Raw genomic sequence first — 21,626 nt, forward strand, 5'->3', positions numbered from 1 at the left:
ACAGAAGGAACCATGTTCCAACATTGTAAGAAAAAAAAGGTTCTACTTAAAGCAGAACAAGATAACCACCCCTACCCGCCCCTTCTTTCCCTGCTCCCTTTCGAACCAGTCATGTGTCACTACTAGCACACTGTCCTTCGTCGCAGGCCTCCTAGGGCACCTAAGGCCAGGAGACTTAGGGGTCTTGCATGGTTAAGCATGCCAGGGCTAACAAGCAAAGGATCAGCTGTCTTCATCTAGGATCTCTGGATGTTCCTTCCAAAAAGCATCCCCGATTATATCGCAATATAAAGGCACTGGCTTTGTCCTGGTCCGGGTCACCGCCATCTTTTTTCCTTCCATTTCTGCTGGCAGTTTAACTTCTTTTGTTGTGACTTCACCCACCTATAGGTAAAAGTTAAAATACTGACACTGTTAACTGGGTTTGGGAGAGAAAAGGGGGATATGCAGGAAGTTTACTTTTACTTTATATACTTCTGAGTGATATATATTTATCAGGTAGATATACAGGTACACATATCTCAACATCTATGAATTTGTTTACAATTAAAAACTTCTACAAAGTTATGTTGCTATATTCTGAAAGGATCTTAGGAACCAAGGAGTGATTCCATGTTCCTTATTAGCAATAACTATAGAATTAAAGGTAATTCTGCTCTCTCATCTGCATGAAGAAGTATCCAAGCCTGTGCTAAAGAGCAAATGTGCCTTAAAAATACTAATAAGCTGAAGCTGCCAGTGGGATGACTAATTCTTAAGGCACCATTTAACACGTGAAAACATTCATTAAAAAGAAAAACTACTTTACATGGAAGGAGATTAAAAATTTAGAGAAATCATTATGCTCAGAAGCTGGTACAGAGAGAAAATATTGGTGGAATTAAGAATTTAGGTAAATGTACAGACTTATTATAGACTATTTGGTAAGTATGAATATCTGGGGAATCTCCAGAATATTCTGCAAGTGACAGAATCCTCATATACAACATCTTCTACTGCCTCATATTATAGCTGTCATGGGATGGATTGGCTATTTAATGATATTATCCAGTGTGGAAGAAATGTTCTTTGAATGCAAAAATCCTTCTATCTGCAGTGTACCCCTTTATAGGGTTTTATTTTGGAGAGCTTAGGACACAGAAAAGTAAGTGTACTAATTCTAAAATCTGTGATGCCACTTAGACCACAAAGATCACTAGCAAACTGACAAAATTAGCACTGACACAAAAAGCATCCAAAATAATATATAGCATTTCATTTTTAAAAAGATCTAATTCCTGTTAGTGACTGGAATCACATCTGCATACATGTGGTAGGCCAGACAAAGCATGGGATGGGCACAGGCTTTGTCTTTCTGACCTCCATTTTTCTTTGGACAGAACAGCATTACCTTCTGCCATATCAACACAGTCCCTTTCCTATACATCAGAGGCTCATTGTTGTAGTTGATGTTGAATTCGGAAAACAAAATCTCATTCTTGTCTGCTGCAAGAGTTCCCTGAGAAAATAAAAAGACAAAAACAGATTTTTATGTCTGCTCTCTGCCCTAATCCTACCTATCCATTCTACCCTCTATCTAAATTTCCACAAACAAATCAAAAAGTGGAATGGTTTTATCAAACCTCTTATAGATACTAATGAATCTGCATTGTAAGAGCAGTTTAAATCTTATTTAGATGTATAAATTCAAAAAATTGTCGTCTGTAGCAAATAACTGGCTTCAAAAGTCACAACTGTGATAGGGTGACAGGAACTAGCAGTAAGAGCACCTGTTCTGTACTACATACATTATATTATCTTATTTGACCCTCATTACCATCTCCATTTGAAAGAACACAACTCTGAAGCTTAGAAAGATTATATAAATTGCCTAAGGCTAAAAATTGCTTTTATTCTTCTAAGAAAAAACAAAATCTAAACTCAGCTCTTCCAAACTCTGGATAAATCTACCAGTATTCCTATTAATGGTATCTGTAAATCCTTATCATCATCGTTAATGAGCACCATTTATCGTGTAATTGCAACGTACCAGGCTCTGAGTTAGGAGCCGTTACAACACATCACCTCATTTCAGAGTTAGTCATCCTACAAGCAGCGCTGTCATCTAATGATGAAAGCCAGTGTTTATATTAAAGTACTTACAATGTGCTTTGTACTATGCTATGTGTTTTACATGCATCATGCCACTTAATTATCACCATAAACCTATGAGGTGGGAACTATTATTTCCTATTTCACCTGGGTGGCTCAGTTGGTTAAGTATCTGACTCTAGATTTTGGCTCAGGTCATGATCTCAGGGTCCTGGGACTGAGCCCTACATCAGGCTCCCTGCTGGTCAGAGAGTCTGCTCAAGATTCTGCCTCTCACCCTGCTTGCTCACACTTTCTCTCTCTCACAAATAAATAAATCAATCTTAAAAAAAAAAAAATAAAGAACTAAGGCAGAGAAGAGAAAATTAAACAGAAGTCCCTGAGTACAATTACTGGACTCCCAGAGCTTCTACTCTTACCGATGCACATACCCAGCAGGGAATGGCAATGATGAAGAGGCCAAGTGGGACTGATGAAAAAGAAGAGCACATGCCCCGTCTAAAGAAGGCAACCAATATGCAGCCCCAGCCAAGCATTACCATGTGGGAAGGTAGAGCCAGTATCACTAACTCCATTTTCCAGCTAAGGACACTAAGTCCCAGGGAGAGATAGTAACTCACCCACAGTCACAGAGCAAGCAAGCAGCAAAGCTGCTACTAGTTTTTTATATCCTCTCAAAACAAACCAGTAAAGAGAGCTTTAAAAGAATGCAAAATGCCATGGAAGAGTATAGAAAACCGCCCCCAGCTAAGTATTAATGCAGTAAGATCTTATACCTGTAATCTCTCTTGGGCTTGTACTGGTGTTAGTCCAGACTGTTGTACAAGTGCCCAGAAAACTGTATTATACAGATTATTGATGTGACCTGTGAGAACAGAGTAGCACTGTTTATACATACATAATTTTTATTCAGTATTTGCACTTCAAAGAATATTAGAACTCTTCCCCTCTTCTCTAAAGTAGAGAGATCGCAGAGACATTTAGTGATATACCCAGAACCATATACTGGGAACATGGCGGGGGGAGGTGGTCAAGTATAAACAAACTTATTTCCTAAAGGTTTTATTCTGTCATTTCAGTTATGCTTTACATAAACTGGTTAACTTGAAAATTACACTTAGGAGTACTTTCAAAGTTATTTGATTTAGATTATTCCTAGCACTTTCCCAGTTCTTCTTCTGGCAAAATCAAGATATACCAAATGAGTAAGTCTCACAAACATGTCAGCATAGTCATGTAAGGCAGGGGTCACAACTCAAATCACCCACTGAGGCCACCATGAACATAAAAGCATAAAGCAGAGGGCGCCTGGGTGGCTCAGTTGGTTGAGCGACTGCCTTTGGCTCAGGTCATGATCCTGGAGTCCCGGGATCGAGTCCCACATCAGGCTCCCTGCTCAGCAGGGAGTCTGCTTCTCCCTCTGACCCTCTTCCCTCTCATGCTCTCTGTCTCTCATTCTCTCCCTCGCAAATAAATAAAATCTTTAAAAAAAAAAAACAACATAAAGCAGAGTAGGTGACCCCTGGAGAACAAGAGAGAATGGTAGAGGACTATGGCACATTGGCTTCCGTGTGTGTGTGTGTGTGTGTGTGTGTGTGTGAAGACAGCAGTCACTGCCCAGCACAGGTTATGTCCAATACTAAGTCGGAATGATGACCTAGTATTGCCAGGTCTTCTGATTTTTCCCAAAAAAAAACTGGAAAAAGGAAGTATTTACATAAATTTCCCAACTGTTCGATTGTTTTCAACTAATTAAAAAAACCTGAAATATTGCATTCTGAACAAAATACACATGCACCAAAACTGAACCAAATCACCACCTCTAATGTATGGAATTGGTGGTTTTAACTACATCTGTTTATTTGGTTTTACTTACAATCTGCTTGCCGCCAACTGAGGTAGTCCTTTAAGGTCTGGTTGTTAGGATACACTATGACTCTTCCATCAAAGCCTGGGGGATAAAGAAGGGGCTGGTCCTCAAAGTAATCTCGCCAATAAAACACATAGCTGGAGGCGAACTGGGAAGCCACGTGAGTCATGAACTTACTTGGGAAAGTAAGGCCATTGGGTGGAGCAAGAAAAGAGAAAATGCATGATATTAATTCAAAACCATGACAGGACCTGCGGGTGCAACAGAGTGATTACACAAACTATTCAGCAAGCCAAGAGATAAAATGTGTTGGGCCAAGAAAAACTAAGCAGGCCGCCCCTCTCCAGTCCCATCAGTAACTTACTAATACCAAATTTTTCTCTGTAGGATGTGATGTGAATTTATGGTTCAAGAGGTTTTGGGGTTTTTTAGTCTTGGAAGGAAGGGAACCATTGTTTTAAAAACATACCAATTCATTATATGCTTTGTTTTCTGTGAGAGTTTCAATATACTGCCAAATGAAATATCTAATTTGTATATTTTGAGACCCTCCTTAATTAAAAATTTAAGCAATACTGTAATGCACATACAGGCTGTCACTGGCTAGAGCCAACCTATAAATCATTAATATTATAATATTCTCATGGTCTCGGTTTCTAGTCTTAATATTAAGCGCCAGATCTATCTAGAAGCTAAGGTGATGAGGAATGGAGGGGAAAGAAACAGATAAAGAGGCATATGTGATGTTCACCTATCAGACGAAGTACAGAAAATAGACAGAAAATAGACATTCTGCAGTTGCAAATACTGCAGACTCTATCTGCAGTCTGTAAGTCAGAAATTAAAAAGAGCAAAAACCAAATGCTGGTAGGAAGTATTCTGAAGAAGCTAGGCCATGGAATTACCTCGCTCTTCTTTTAAACCAATTGCTTTTCCTCTTGAACACAAAGCTGTACTCATCACTCTGTCCATATGCAATCACAATATCCTCCAGTTCTTTCATTACAGTCTGGGCACATTTGGTCATTAGGTGGAGAGCACGGCTGTCATTAGGTTTTGCAAAGTTGTGTTTCTCAGCAAACCTTCACAGAGGGAAGAGTAGAGGGAAAGGGGCATGAATGGAAGAGAGTCTGTCCTTAGCACCACATATCTAAAAAGACTGCATACAGAGGAAGATATGCAATAGTGCTGTAAGTCTACTAGCCACAACCTGACTCATTTCCTTAAGAACTCCAGTTTTTTCCTGCCCTGAGAAAAAGGGGTATAACCGCTAAGTCTCCATTCCCTTTTCTGTGAAATGGAGATAAAAGTATACTTACTTCATGGGGCTGTTCTGAAGATTAGAGAGGTAAAAAATGTAACTACACCTGGCTCCTTGGAAGTCAATAAATGTTAGTTATAATAACCATTATTAAAATAACACTTAAGAATTAAATTCCCATATTTGTTACACTTCTCCCTTTTTTCTGACTCGTTTCCTCGAGTCCAGTCGGTGCAGCCAGTTACTAATAATGAAACAAAAACATACTGTCAAGTATGGCCCACAGCAAGACCTAAAGAGGCCTCTGAACAGTCAGCCCTCAAAGACAGCTAACGAAATAGCCAAGCATTCGGCTGAAGAGATGGAATACTGCACCAGGGAGTGACATTTTCCATCACGGCCTTGCTAGCAGGTCTCTGCTCACCGGCACTCAGGCCGGCGGCTCACCACGAGCCCACTCTGCCTCAGTTTAACTACTCAAACCCGCTGGCGTTCAGGCCCGTCGTAGCCAGCACGTCGGGGGAATGCTCAATGCCGCGCGCTCATTGGCTGTCGCGTTACCCAGTAACCGTGAGCGCTGCGGTCAGCGGTGTTTGAGTCCCAGGAAGCGCGGGCACAACATGTGGCCGAGAGCCGAAATCACTCACCGATGGAAATTCCTGCCGTCCAGCCGCACCACCACCCAGCAGTGGGCCAGGCAGGTGTCGTCAGCCTCGAAGTTCCGCACGTACTCGAATTTGCTCTTTGCCATGGTAGCCCCCGCCTTCAAACACCGTCTCAGAGTGACGGAAGTGCCGATCCAGAAATCGCGAACTTTAACGTTGCAAGAAGGCCACATTCGCCCCGCGGAAGGTGAACGACCAACAGAGCCCCGCCCCGGAAGTTCCGGTGTCTCTTAGTGGCCGCTCTAGCCATAGTGGAGGCCGGCATCTCTCTCGACTCTCCTTGTAGTCCTTAATCCACCTCCGAGGGTGGAAGGAGGGTTCCATTCTTCCCTTCGCTGTACACACGATTTTTCGCTTTTCTCCTCCCGTCGTGCAGGTCAGCCTACGAAGTTATAAAAAATTCCTTTCTGACCTAGATTGAAAGTTTAGTTGTGATTTTTTTTTCCTCCTAAAGAAGAAAATGTGGAATATACCAAAAAATATAAGAAAATACTTCCTATCACCCCTCTCGCTTCGAAGCATTGTGGATGGTTCCTTCCAGTCTCTTTTCTCTTTGTATATCTGTTTACACAGGGAACACATAAAATTGTAATCATACACCTATGTAATTTGTATATTTTTCCACTTACCTTGAGCACTTTCCAATGTTATTAAATATTCCGAAGGGCGATTTAAAAAGAAAAATAGGCTCTTATTCGAACACATGGACGTACTAAATTAATTTACTCAACTTTTTCACAAACACCCAATTTTTTCTTTTTGCTGGTAGATAATAGTAACATTAAACCCTAGTATTTTAATGGTTTTTTGAATTCAGTACCTAATTATTTTTTTTACCCTCACGAAAATTATTCAAGTAATATAAAAGAATACATGATGAAAAGTCTCTCACTGACTCCTAACTCTGTACTTCAGACAATCGCTGTTACTAGTTGCTTGTATATCCAATCAGGGATAGAGAGAAACGTATATCTACATCTATATCTATATCTCTCAAACTACCTCAAAACAACAGGAATAAAGGAAGGATGGGAATGTCATGGATTTATGCCCTGGCTCTGCCACTTACTAGGTGACCTAACATAAGTTACTTTTCTCTCAGATCCCTTTGTTAAGTGGAGACACCAATTCCTCCCTTGCTTCCCTCTAAAGTTAATGTGAGCATCAAAGGACATGATGGCTGCCATTTGTAGTATGGATATACACACAACTGATAAAATAATATTCCAAGGTGATGTCAATTTGCAACCAAGATCAGGAAGTACTTAGAGGAAAAAGTTAAAACACACTAAAAGGAAATAATCACACAAATTCACAGTGTGGGGTCTTTTATAAGATTACTAACCTGACTTCTTAAAAAGATAAATTTCATTAAGAATAAAAAAAAAAGTGAAATGAAGGAAAGATGGGAAAAGGTAGGACACTGTTCCATAATAAAAGGGATGTAAGAGACATAAAAACCAAATACAATGTGAAAATCTGGAATGCATACTGGCCCAAAAAATATTAAAACTAGCTCTAAATGCACCAGGAAAACCTGCAGTTACAAACAGCTCTAAATTTTAGTGGCTTACAAAACAAATATTTATTTCTTGCTCAAGTCATTCATAGGCTCCTGAGCTGGCTACTGCTATGCTCCTGGCTGGCTACTGCTATGCTCCTGGCAGATGTTCTGAACTATGTGTCTTCTCATTCCAAAACCCAAGCAATGATTCAAATGGCTTCTGTACTACAGGGTACATCTTGCTGCGCACATTATATTTGCTAAAACATATTACAAATATAGTCAACTGCAAAGCTTATAGGGCAGGGATGTATTGTCTTCCCACAGGGAAGTAAAAAGTGAGTAATTTTGAACAATAATGCAATCTACTGCAATTGTATATTAGTTGATAATAGGGAATTATTGTTAATTTTACTGGCACAACAATAGCAGTGTGGTTAGGCAGAAGAATAACTTTAATCTTAGGGGATACATGAAGAAAAAGTGGCAAAATATTAACAATTACTGAATCCAGTGGTGGTCATATGGGTATTTATTATTTTTCCAATTTTTCTACATGTTCTGGGTTGTGTCACCCAAAAAGGTATGTTGGAGTCCTAACCCAAGGTACAGTGAATGCAGATGTAATCAATTAAGAAGAGGTCATTAGGGTGGACCCTTAATCCAATATGATGAGTGCCCATGTGAACAGAGAAAACAGAAACACACAGAAGAAGAGCACCATGTGGAGAAGGAGGCAGAGATTTGAATGACGCATCTACAAGCCAAGGAAGGCCAAGGATTGTCAGCCATCACCAGAAGCTAGGAGAGAAGCATGGAAATAGGTGCTATCATTATTACCATTTTACAGATGTGGAAATTGAGTAGAGAGAGGTTAAGTAACTTGCCTAAGGTCACAGAACCAACAGGTGGTGATGCGAGAATTCCAAACCAGGCATCTTAACTACAGAGCTTATGCTCTTAGCCACTCCTCATACTACCTCCTCTTCTCTCTCTCTTTCTCTGTTTTTATTCACCAGCTATACAGTAGTTTCTACCTGTACAAATTATTGAGTACTTCACTGAATCCTCAAATAATAAAGGTACATGGGTCATCCAATCCCTTAATTCTCAAACATAATTTATTCATATACAACCTTTGTGAATTTTGTCATTTACATATGCTACCTTATTTTTAAAATATTTTTCTTTGTGTCAACTCTCTTCTTTTTAAATCCTTTTATTGGAAAAAAAATTTTTTATTGAAAATGAACATACATATGGAAAAGTACACAAAACACGATGTAACCAGCACCCACTCAAAAAAGAGAACATTGTCAGTTCCCAGGAGTCCATTTCAATATTACTTCTTCTCCTTTCCAGAGGTAATGGCCTTCTTAACATCTATAACTTAGTTGTGTTCATTTTTTTTAGGTAATCTCTACACCCAATGTGGGGCTTGACCTCACAACCCCAAGACGAAGAGTTGCACGCTCTACCAACTGAGCTTGCCAGGCACCCTAGTTATGTTCATTTTTAAACTCTATATAAATGAAATCTTCAGTACATATTCTTTGGCATTTGGTCTCTGGATTAACATTATGTCTGGAAGATTCAACCAAGTTGGAGTGTAACTGTAGTTCGTTTGTCTTCATTCTTCTGTAGTATCCCATTGTATAACCATACCAGTTTATCCACTGTATTGTTGAATAGATATTTGGGTTGCTTACATTTTGGGGGTGATTATGAAAAATGCTACTCTGAGATCTCCCCCAGGTTTATCATTTAATACCAGGTACCATTCATTAAATACTAGCAACTTTACGTTGTACTGTACTAGCAACATTACATTGACTATTTCATTTATTCTGCACAGCTGCCTATCAAGGTTGGATTTTCCAACGATGGAGTGTGGCTCCTATCCTTCAGAGCTGGAGCTATCAAGCCACTGCATTATCTGTTCCAAGAAGGAAGAAGGAGAAAGGGGAAGAGGGCAAAGCTCACACCTCCAAGCCAAATTATCTCTCTTTATCAGGTTTTTACTAACGCTACACAACTTCTGCATTTGTATTTTGAGCCTTCCTTCTTCCTTAACTGCAAGAGAGCCTGGGAAATGTAGTTCTTTTATCTGGGCACTTGGCCACTCCAATAATACAGGATATTTCCTCTCTCCCTCCCTCCCTCCCTCCCCTCCTTCTTTCTTCCCTTCCCTCCTTTCTTCCTCCCTTCCTTCCTTCCTTCCTTCCAAAAGAAGGGAGGAGTACCTGGGTGGCTCAGTCAGATAAGCGTCCAACTCTTGATTTCAGCTCAGGTCATGATCTGTGTCCTGGGATCGAACTCTGTATCAGGCTCCCCACTCAGCAGGGAGTGGGCTTGAAGATTCTCTCTCTCTCCTTCTGCCCCTCCCCCTACTTGAGAGCATGCATGTGAATGCTCTATAAATAAATAAATTTATTTATTAATAATAAATAAATAAATCTTAAAAAAAAAAAGAAAGAAAGAAGGGAGAATGCTATTGCATGGGCAACTGGAAGTTTCTGCCACAAAAACCAACAAGAGTTATAAAGCACAGCCTAACAGGCCCTGTACCCTGAACTCTAACTCCCAGCCTGCTCTTCCTACCACCTTCAGCCAGTCTATAAGAAAAGAAGTCAGAGAAGGAAAAGGAGAGACAGAGGGTTGGTTGGAAATTCCAGGGGAGGTGTTACTTTCTTCCCTCCCCATACTGCCCTCCACCACCTGCCTTGAGTCCCTCCACCTCCCACCCCTGCTGTCACTGTAGCAGGGTACCAAGAGAGTCACTGGGAGATCCTGATAGGTATTACCTCTTCTGCTCCCCTTGAGTTTGGGGGTGTATGTGAATGTAGAAACCAGTGACTGCATGACACTTGGAGGTTTCTGAAGCAGCCTAGACCAGTAGATGAGAAGGATCAGCAATGTGGTATGCCTGAATAAAGGATGGGGATACCTCACTGCAGTTCCCGTCAGCCTTTAGGGCCTGAAAAAGGTCATCATCATCATTGGTTCCATAAGAAGGAGCTCAGAGGTTGGGGCGGGGGAAGGCTGGAGCTGGGAGTAGCCTCTGAGACCACTGGGCAAGTAAAAGTCATCCCTCCCACAGAAGATTTGGAGACAGAGTGAGCTGGAAGGGCCAAAGGCAGCTATGGCTGTTCCTCTCTAAGGGATCCTTGGAGATTAGGCTGGTGCTAAAAATGACCCCAGGATAACCATGTACCATGCCAACGCAGGAAGAGAGAAGACTTCCCAGCACCAGGTGGAAGGCCAATTACACAAAAAGGCCTCTGCTTTGCCTACACTTCAACCCAGGGGATGCAGAGGATCTCAGAAACAAACTGTGGCTCCTACCTCCATTTCAGATTGTTGGAGTGGGAGCAGAGTGAAAGAGCAGACCCAGGGTCTCCTACTCTAAGCCCCTTCAGTAATAGGCCTGGCCAGTGCTGGGGCTGCAGGGGGGCACTTGTCACAAAAAGACAAGTACCGTATGATTCTGGAAACTCAATGAGTTGTGTAGTCAAATTCATGCTAGGGAATAAGGGGAGTGGGTGAAGGGGGGTTATTGTTTAGTGGATATAGAATTTCAATTTTGTAAGACAAAAAGAATTTAGAGATTTGTTGCACAACAGTGTAAATGATGTACAACACTATTGAGCTGTACACTTAAAAATGGTTAAGGTGGTAAATTTTATGTTACGTGTATTTTACCACAATTAAAAATAACTAAAATCCTGCATACAACAGATATTTATGACCTAACTGGACAGTGACCTCTATTTCCAAAAATTTCTATTACTTAGAAGATCACTTATCACTGAGACTGACAGAGAAAAAAATAATTGCCTTTGGTGTGGAAGTCATATTTCAGTTTGTCTTCCCTGATGCTGACTCATTTCATTTGTACTAAGAGCTACATTATGTAAATGAAATTCAGGGTGGAAAAGGGTAAGAAGAAGGAATAATTTGTCTCTAAAGTCTCCTTCCTGCTCTGAACGACTCTAATCAAATTTCTGGCTGGGAGCAATGTATACACTTCCAGGAATGGACTGCTAGTTCTGTCATGATTTTGAGGCTGTTAAAACATTAGCATATACCAGGATATACATGGGTATAAAATTTAGAACTATTATTCTACAATAAATTATTACAGGGCCTTAAAATTGCTATAATATATTTGTTCTGTACTTTGAGATGCAGCTCACATAAGTCAGAGTAAATGGATTTTATTTCTAAATAGTCATCAATTGTGTCCTAAAATGGACTTTTTTGTCAACTACCCATTCTTTCTCTACTTAATAGAAGTTCCAGAAGTCATGAGGATATGGTCACTTGGAGGGCTTGGAAAAAGATATTAGGGAACAGAAAGGGGGATTGAGATGTATGTTTCCTAGTCCATTTGACCTTGTTACCACTTAATCCTGCAAATTTACTCATTCATTGAGCAGGTATTTCTTAATTTCCTACTTTGTACTATGCTCAATGGGATGCAACAGCAAACAATACAGCCACGGTGCCTACACAATGGAGTTCATGGCCAGCTGAGGAAGATAGACATTAAACAAAGAGTTTCACAAGTTAACTGTTGGACTAGAATTGTGTTAAGTGTTGTGAAATGGGTTGGAGGCCCTGCCCTGATTAGGCAGCTGGGGATGGTCCATGAAGTTTTCCCTGAGGAAACAGTATTTAAATTATGACCTGAATAATGAAGTCAAAAGACAGCTTGCTTCATATCTTCCTGGAATTGTTGAATTTAATGTTGAATAAACATTTTGCCAAAACATTTTACTTGTATAAAATTTTGGAAACAACCCAAAATAATGTGAGTTTACATACCATGGATCAGCCAATTAATAAACACCTATTGGCCCCCTTCAGTGCATAAGGGCACTGGACAAGGTACTGACTGGGAGGATTAAATAAATAAATAAATAAATATTTTTTTAAAAAATGTCTTCCAAGTGTAAGAAGCTTACCAAGTATCCAAACCATATTCTCATATATTATCCTATTTTTCCCTTTCAATGAGTCTGTGGGGGAGGCAGAACAATAATTCTCTCCATTTTATAAGAAAGGAAAAAAATTTGTGGGAACTGGTTAAGTGATTTGCCCAATATCTAATGGCTTCCAGATCTAGCACTAGAACCCAGTCCTTCTGATGCCAAGTCTAGTATCTCCACTCTACCAACTTGCCTTGCTATGTTTTTAAGAAACAAAGTGGATAGCTATTGTTTTTACCTGCCTAGCATCCCAGCATCCCTCTTTCTGTCTTATGGCAATGGCACCCCAACTGTCCTTCCCCTGCCAGACCATTTGGTTTATGTGGGGAATACCTCATATGTCCTTTGCTCCAAGGTAAGCACATGACCAAGACCACTGTAATGTTTCAGTGTGAATTAGAAAAAGGTCCCTGTTTCTAGCAGATATAGTTGCAAAGCTTTGGTAAATATGACCACACTGGATTTCAGCCCCTGCTTGTCCTCTTTGCAATGACCAACCTGCATGATGGCCTCACTAATAACTGAGACCTGGCCAGTAAAGTTCAGAGATGTGCATCTGACCCAAGCGAGGTCAATAAGACAGTCTGACATGCTGCTAGAATGATTAGGAAAAACAGATTCTCTTCCTATTAGAAATGCTACTTCCTATTAGAAATGACCACACTGCCTTCAAGAGGGAAGAGCCTGCCCATGAATTAGGCCTATACAAAAGGAAAAAATCTAAGAGATAGAGAAAATGATTTCTGATGACATTGAGTTTAGCATTGAGTCTGGAGCCAGTGCTGCTCCTAGACTCTTACAAGTTCCAGGAGGGCAGGGGCCTTGCTTAATATTTTTCAAAGCTCTATTCTCTGTGCCTAGAATGGTGCCTGGCACTTGGGAAGCAATCAATATATAAGTGTTGAAATATTAAGCCAATAAGTTCCTTTTTTGTATATGGAATTGGGTTTTTAGAAGTCTCAATTCATTGGGGTGTAAATAAATAACTTCATTTTCCCCAATAACTGCTCTCTCATGTTCTCTTTTACTGATGGTTAGCAACTCCCTTAAAGAATCTTGGCCAGGGGCGCCTGGGTGGCTTAGTTGGTTAAGCGTCTGCCTTCGGCTCAGGTCATGATCCTGGGGTCCTGGGATCAAGCCCTGCCTCAGGCTCCCTGCTCAGGGGGGAGACTGCTTCTTCCTCTCCCTCTGCCTGCTGCTCCCCCTGCTTGTGTTCTCTCTCTCTGTCTCAAATAAACTTCCCAGTAGGTGAAACATGTTAGTGTTGGTATTCAAATGTTGGTCAAGAGCACTGAGCTCCTCCAAATGCAGGCAACTCTCTCCCTCCCAGTCCTATTCTTCTATCAACTCAGGGTGGAGAGGTAGTTGACATAGCAGGTCTGGTTCTGGCTTTTTTCAGCAGGCCCTTCAGGGAGGTACCTGGCTTAGTAGGGGCTCCTGGAACTTTGAAGTGGGTTACTTCACACTTTATGTTCTAGGCTTTAGGCCTTTGGTATAATTTAAGAACAGCAGGAAAATCCCACTCAGTATCTTGTTTATCGGTTTGAGTTAGATCAAAAGCAATTCACATAGAAGAGATGAACTTGAAAGAATAGGATCACACTTTGGGTAAATTCAGGAGTATGAGTAATATATGCAAAGTAGATTGAGGTACATGAGGAGACCCAGAAAGAAATGGAAAGAAGGGGAGCACCTGGGTAGCTCAGTCAGTTGGGCATCCGACTCTTGATTTCAGCTCAGATCATGATCTCAGGGTCCTGGGATCAAGCCCCATGTTGGGCTCTGTGCTCAGTGCAGAGTCTGCTTGTCCCTCTCCCTCTGCTCCTCCCCCAGCTCACACTCCCTCTCTCTCAAATAAATAAAATCCTTTTAAAAAAGAGAGAGATGGAAAGTAGAGAGTGGGGAAAAAAAATCTTACAAGAGACAAAATCAAACTTGAGGATATTAAGTACAAGGTAAGGACTTTGGCCTTGATCTATCTAATGGTGTTTTAGGAAAATTAATCTGGCTATGGCATGAAGGATAAATGAGAGTGAAAAAGCCTGGAGGCAGCTAAGCCAACTGAGAATCTATTTTAATATTTCAGATATGCAGTGCTGACTAAAAGGAAGAGATGGATAAAAAAAAAAGAAAAGAATTTGGCATCCATTAAATGTTTTGAGGTCCTAAATCATAAAGATCTTTAATCCTTTTTAGAAAAGCCAAGACATTAAGATATCTTGAAATAATTATAGATATTATTATTGATACAGAGACAGAGTCGTGTTCACTGAAGTATAAATTCTACCATATAAGTAGGAGTTATTTATAAGGCTGCATATTGAGTGCCCCATAATGAGTTGGACCTGAATGGGCCATAAGTTGGTAGTGAGTTGATACAGACAGATATATTTCAATTTAACTTCTTCCAGTGGCTGGGCTGCGTTATTGAAGAATTTGAAATCTTCATGCCAATCTAAAAGTGGAATCTGGAATGTGAACTGACTTTCTTTTTAGCTTACACTGTTACTCATTCCTAAGTGATGGAAATTAAAGATAAAAGAAAATCCAGTAAGTAATTCTTGAGTAATTTGCTTGGGAAGAATTATTTCCTGATCTGAGTTCAATGAGATCTTCTTTTTCATTTTAACAATGAAAAAAAAAAAAAAGCAAAACTCTGCATAACAAACTACCCATGCTTAATTTTTATTATTGGTTCTGGCTAACTGGGGAACAGAAGTGGTTTCTTGAGCACTAATACCCAGAATTTTACCCCTAAATATTTCTTTCTTTTTTTTTTTTTTTTAGATTTCATTCATTTATTTGAGACAGAGAGAATAAGAGAGAGAGCACATGAGAGGGGGGAGGGTCAGAGGGAGAAGCAGGCCCCCCCGCCGAGCAGGGAGCCCAACGCGGGACTTGATCCAGGGACTCCAGGACCACGACCCGAGCCGAAAGCAGTCGCCCAACCAACCGAGCCACCCAGGCGCCCTACTCCTAAATATTTCTGATGTAGCTTCTGTTTATCTTAATCTTTCAACACTTATTGATTCCCATGTGCCTTCTTATGTGAAGAAACATAAAATTAGGAAGAGAATTCAAAGGATTTCAGAGACTGAACCGTACTGCATCACCGACACTGCATGATTCATGCCATTTAAGGAAATTTTTTCTCTCTGTGACATTTTGTTTGTGAAGATTACTACTCAGAGAGGGAGACAAACCATGGGAGACTCTGGAGTCCGGGAAACAAACTAAGGATTATAGAAGGGAGGGGGGTGGGGGGATGGGGTAGCCAGGTGATGGGTATTGAGGAGGGCACATGTTGTGATGAGCACTGGCTGTTATACACAACTAATGAACTGTTGAACACTGCATTAAAAACTAATAATGTACTAAAAAAATAAAATAAAAAAATACAAATATCTCAATAAAATGTGGGTAAAAGTAAAAAAAAAAAAAAAAGGAACATGTTCTTAGGCAAAACCTCACAAATTACTACCCCGTTCTGACTCACCATAGATGTAGTCTGGGAGTTATCACCTCTTTAAATTACATTTAAGAGTACAATTCTGTAATTATAGAATTTCATGATGAGTCACTGCAGTATAAATCAGAATCGACTAACTATATAAATACAACCAAAGTATCTTCACTCTTGAACTATATTTAGGCTTTGTTTTATACATGTTTGAAGATGAACATCATCTTTTCCATTTCCACACTGAATTTGGCCAGATTTATCTTCATTTTCCTAGTCAACAGGCTTGAAAGTTTGGAATCATTATTGGCTCTTCTCTATTTTCCTCTAATAATGGCTAACATGCTTATTAGGTGCCAAATACTTTATTGAACCCTTTACATAGAACACTTAATATACTCCCAACAGTTCTTTTAGGTATATACTGTTGTTACCCGCATTTCATAACACATAGAGATTAAATTATTTGTCCAAGGTCACATAGCTAGTAAATAGTATAGCCAGGATGGGAAGCCAGAAATGTAGTGCCAGAGCTTATGCTCTTAACCAATTTTTTATACTGCCTCCTAATAACACCATAACACTGGTTTATGGATTTATCCATTCAATTAGTTGTTAATTTATTTATTCATGGCACAAACACTTCTTCTGTTTACTTATTTATATATGAGAGCAAGCAGGGGGGTGGAGGGGCAGAGTGGAGAGGTAGAGAGAGAATCTCAGGCAGGCTTCACACTCAGTGTAAAGCCTGACCCAGAGCTCAATCTCATGACCCTGAGATCATGACCTAAGCCAAAATCAAAAGTCAGAGGATTGACTAAGCCACCCAGGCACCGCTGCACAAATACTTCTTAAGCAGCCATTCTAAATCAGAAACTATATAAGGTGCTAGGAATAAAGACAAGGTCCCTATACCAACAACTTAGGGAGAAAAACATCTTAACAAAAAATTAAAGTATATTACAAATGTTCAACAAATGTTACTTTCATTAGTTTTTTATTAATTTGGATGCTCTGGCTGTAAATAACTAGGAGCCTAAGAGAAGCTTCAACAATATGAAAATTTACTTGTATCACATAGGGAAGTTGAGTTTGGAAGTTCCAGGGCCCATGCAGTAGCTCAATGATGCAGTTAAGGATTCGAACACTTAATACTTCTGCTTCACAGTTCATACCGTATCAAAGAGATCTCTCCTTATGTTCACAAAATGGCTGCTATAGTAACAGACATCATGTCCTCATACTATAACATCTAAAGCAGAAAGGAAATGAACAGAAAAGAACTTTCTTGTTTATCTGCTCTCTCTTCTATTAGGGAAAATGGTTCCTTCAGAAGCATCCAATAGACTGCTCCTTATGTCTCAGTGGATAGAACCTGGGTCACATGCTCACCCCCAGACTTATCTCAGACTAAGGGAAGAGTACTTGGCACAGTGTCTTCTAAACAAAAGCAGGATTTTGTTAGTAAGGAAAAAAGGAGAATGGTTAAAAGGTAGGCAACCAATATTGATTACCACACCCCTCTTCCAAAATAGAGGTATATAGAAAGTGCTGGGAAAAAAACAGATTAAAAAAAATGTTTCACTCTGCCTATGAGAACTAGAGATGGCTTTTTAAAGAATGGTACATTTAGGGGCACTTGGCTGGCTCAGTCGTTAAGCGTCTGCCTTCAGCTCAGGTCGTGATCCCAGGGTCCTGGGATCGAGCCCCGCATCGGGCTCCCTGCTCCGTGGGAAGCCTGCTTCTCCCTCTCCTGCTGCCCCCACTTTGTTCCCTCTCTCGCTGTGTCTCTCTCTGTCAAATAAATAAATAAAATCTTTAAAAAAAAAAAAGTGGTACATTTAAGCTGACTATTGAAGGGTAGATAGAAGTATGTATACCAGACAAAGGACCAATATCTCAGAATATCAGAGATAAAAGACCTTAAAGAATATTAGAAAAAATTACATTCAACATGTATGTACGTCTCCTTCACAGTATTTTCCAAATTTTCCTCATTCTTTTTTATGACCTCCATCTCTCATCAAGTCAAAGCCAATAGTGTTTGGGCCTCTTTGCTCCAGTCAATAGTGATTTTATGTGATAGGAGGTCCAAGATAATATAAGTGCAAGAACCACATTTTTACCAGCTGACCAAATGCCCTTTTGACCAAATAAGATAATAAAAGACATGGTATGCACACTGTAAGGGACCTCAAATATTTGTTCCTTTCCCAGCTCCCTTTCTCTCTCTTTCCATCTTCCCCCTTTATTAATTATCTTACACTCTTATTTTAGGGAACGCTCAAATTGAAAATCTAGAACTTTGATTCTTCTGACAGTAATGGAACAGAAACTGTAGGATACCATGTAATAGAGACCAAAGAGCTCCATTTGCTCTTTATTCAGGATTAAAACTATATTAGTCATCCTTTGCTGTGTAACAAATTATCCCAAAGCTTAGTAGCTTAAAACAACAATAAGTATGTATTGTCTCACATAGTTTCTGTAAGTCTGGAATTCGGGAGTAGCCTAGAGGGCTGGTCTGGGCTCAGGGTCTTTTATGAGGTTGTAATTAAGATGTCAGATGGGTCTGTAGTCATCAGAAGGCTTGAATGGGGCTAGAGGGTTTGCTTCCAACATAATTCACTTACATGGCTTTTGGCAGGAAGCTGCAGTCCTCTCCCTGTGACCTCTTCATAGGGCTACTTGGTATATGGAGGCAGAGGATTCAGTAGCAGAGAAAACACAGATTGTTTGTTAGGATAACTAGATAGGAAGTGAACTTTATGTCATATATAAAGGAAAATCTCACACAGAATAAAGACTTAAGCATAAAAGGTAAAACTATAAAACTAATGGAAGAAAATATAAAAGAATTTTTTGGAGATACGTGAGGTGGGAAAATATTTCTTAAACAAGACTCTAAAAGTACAAATTATAAGGTACAAAAATGATGGATGCAACTGCATTAAATTAAGGATTCTGTTCAACAGAGGATATCAATGAACAGATGGCTCACAGAAAAAGAAGATGTTTGCAATGTTTGAATATCTATAATAAACAAGGGACTCCTGTGGCTCAACATGGAAAAAAGCAGGAAACAATGATAAAATTATGAATGATTTGAATATGCATAATTACCAGTTGGGAAGGCTGAAAGACTAGTAAGCTTATGATGAGATGGTCAATCTCTCTAATGATCAGAGGAGTGAAAATTAAAACAACAATCAGATACTTCTAGACTCCAATAAGATTGGCAAAATGTGTTGAATAAAACTGAGTGTTGGTAAAAAAGTGGAAAACAGGAAATCCTTGTGCGCTGCCATTATGAGTTTGAAGTGGAATAGCCACCTGAGAGAGCAATCTGTTAGTGAAGTGTGCTTGTGCACACCTAGAACCTAGCAATCCCACTCTTGGGCATAACTGCAGAGAAACTGCTATACAGGTTTATGGGGGACATGTCCATGATAACACTGCTTGTGGTAGGAACTTGCTGGAGGCATCCTAGGAGTCCATAATTAGAGCAATGGAGAAGTAAAAAGTGCTTGACAGAATACAGAATTCCGGAGCTCAGAACCAGATGTACCTGTATGACATGGACAGATCTTTCTACAGAGTTTTCTGCTTCATAAGGGCAGAAAGTAGATCAGTAGTTTACAGGGGCTGGGGAAAAGGAAAATGGGGAGTAACTACTAATGGGTTTGAGGTTTCCTTTTGGGATAATGAAAATATTCTGGAACCAAATAGTGGTGATTGTTGTGCAATGTTGTGACCATACTAAAAACCACTAAAGTGTACACTTAAAAAATAAGCTAAAAAAAATCAGTAAACACATCCACTGGAGAAACAGATAACCAAAAAGAAATTTTAAAAATTATGCTAAATGAAAAAAAAGAAACAAATTGAGTCCGTATCTAAGATGAAATGTGTAAACTAAAAAACAAATACATGTGGGGCACCTGAAGGCTCAGTTGGTTGAGTGTCCAACTCTTGGTTCCGGACCAACCAAGATCATGATCTCAGATCATGATCTCAGGATCATGTGATCCAGCCCTGTGTTGGGCTCCATGCTCAGCGCAGAGTCTGCTTGTCCCTCTCCCTCTGCTCCTCCCCTGGCTTGCATTCTCTCTCTCTCAAATTAATTAATTAATTAATTAATTAATTAATTAAAAAAATCTTTACCAAAAAACACAAAAAAACAAATACATGTATTTACCAAACACTGTATATATCATTCAATGATACTTATATCACCAAAGAAACACTAAATAGATTAAGTGGGTGCCTGGGAATGGGGGTGAGGGAAAGTAGAATTGGAATGGGAATAGAAAATGGTGAATAAAGAAGTGTCATAAAATAATAAAACAGGAATATGGACTGAAGTAGACAGACTAATGCCCCTCCAAAGATATCCATGTACTAATCCTAGCAACATGTGAATATGTTACCTTACATGGCAAAAGGGACTTTGCGGATATGGTTAAGTTAAAGATTTAAAAATAGGGATATTATCGTAGATTATCTGGGTAAGCCCAATGCAATCATAAGGATATTTAAAAGATGGAAAAGGGAAATAAATGAGCCAGAGAAGATGATGTAACGATGGAAGCAGGGGGGCCTAGAAGGTCAGAGTGATGCATTTGTTGGCTTTGAAAATGGAAGAGGTCCATGAGCCAAGAAATGTGGGCAGCCTCTCAACAGTGGGAAAATCAAGAAACAGATTCTTCCCTAGAGCCTCCAGAAGGAAAGCAGCCTTACTGACGTCTTAGGTTTAGTTCCATATGACCTATTTCAGACTTCTGACTTCCAGAATTATAAAGTAATAAATTTGTGTTTTTTTAAGTCATTAAATTTATGGCTATAACAGCAATAGAAAATTTATACAGGGACTTGCCCAGAGCAAAGCTAATATTCTGCTGGAACTGTAGAGAATAATGAACTCAATTATCTGTACTAAAAGTCCAAAAAGAAAAAAAATGTCCATCTTCCCCCATAAACAATTAGTACTTGGTTCATTCTGTGTTTGTTCTAAGAATTAGCATGTGGTGGCAATTACACCTAAACTTTCTAAAATGTAAGTTTAATCAAATCCATTTCACAATTTTATAAGGATAAAAAGTACCCCTTTCTCACCAATTACCATAGATATTTGGTTCTTGTTTGTATTAACTCCTTGGGCTGCCTTACAAAATACCACAGGCTGGGTGGCTTAAAAAACACATTTATTTTCTTACAGTTCTGGAGGCTAGAAGTCCTGATCAAGATCTGACAGGGTTCATTCTTGGTGAGAGCTCCCTTCCTGGCTTGTAGATGATTACCTTCTTCCTATGTTCTCGTATGGCCTTTTCTAGGTGTGTTCTCAAAGAGGGTAGGGAAGAGGAAACAGCTTTCTGGTGTCTCTTCTCAAAAAGACACTAATCCTACTGGATCAAGGCCCCACCCTTATGGCCTCATTTAAGTTTATTTACTTCTGTAGAGACTCTATCTCCAAATATAGCTATACTGGGAGTTAGGGCTTCAGTATATGAATTTGGGGGGGAGGAGGCCACAAACATACAGTCTATAATACTGTTTTAGTGGATTCATTTTAAGTAAACTTCTTAAGGGACATTTGTGATCTTAGACAGTTTTGTTATTAATTTAAAATTTCTGTTTAAAAGGTAAGCTGTATAAGGGAAGAGAAATTGTTTTATCCCCCGTTATATTCCTAGTACCTAGCACAGAGCTTAACACATTTTAGGGGTTCATTAAATATTTGCTGAATGAATAAATTAATTAATCAGTGAATGGAAACTCTCCTCT

At 39.6% G+C, this 21,626-nt stretch overlaps 1 protein-coding gene across 2 annotated transcripts; it reads right to left on the reverse strand.

Moving 5' to 3' along the window:
* Positions 1 to 4: 4 nt before the first annotated feature.
* Positions 5 to 6,094, reverse strand: THG1L (tRNA-histidine guanylyltransferase 1 like). 2 transcript variants are annotated; one of them, XM_045902057.3, is made up of 6 exons: positions 5,870 to 6,094; positions 4,867 to 5,043; positions 3,968 to 4,137; positions 2,868 to 2,956; positions 1,391 to 1,498; positions 5 to 384 (listed from the first exon to the last, which is right to left on the reverse strand). In XM_045902057.3, the coding sequence occupies exons 1-6, from the start codon at positions 6,058 to 6,060 to the stop codon at positions 223 to 225; spliced, it is 897 nt and encodes a 298-aa protein (XP_045758013.1). In that variant the 5' UTR covers positions 6,061 to 6,094; the 3' UTR covers positions 5 to 222. The 2 variants fall into 2 exon arrangements, with proteins under 2 accessions (XP_045758013.1, XP_054369788.1); XM_054513813.2 differs by having other exon boundaries at positions 3,968 to 4,042; positions 5,870 to 6,007.
* Between the last annotated feature and the right edge of the window lie 15,532 nt (positions 6,095 to 21,626).

The sequence above is a fragment of the Mirounga angustirostris genome, unplaced genomic scaffold, assembly GCF_029215605.1.
Source record: "Mirounga angustirostris isolate CCGP_5_RB_7025 unplaced genomic scaffold, mMirAng1.0.hap1 SCAF_7, whole genome shotgun sequence".
Taxonomy (NCBI): Eukaryota; Metazoa; Chordata; class Mammalia; order Carnivora; family Phocidae; genus Mirounga; species Mirounga angustirostris.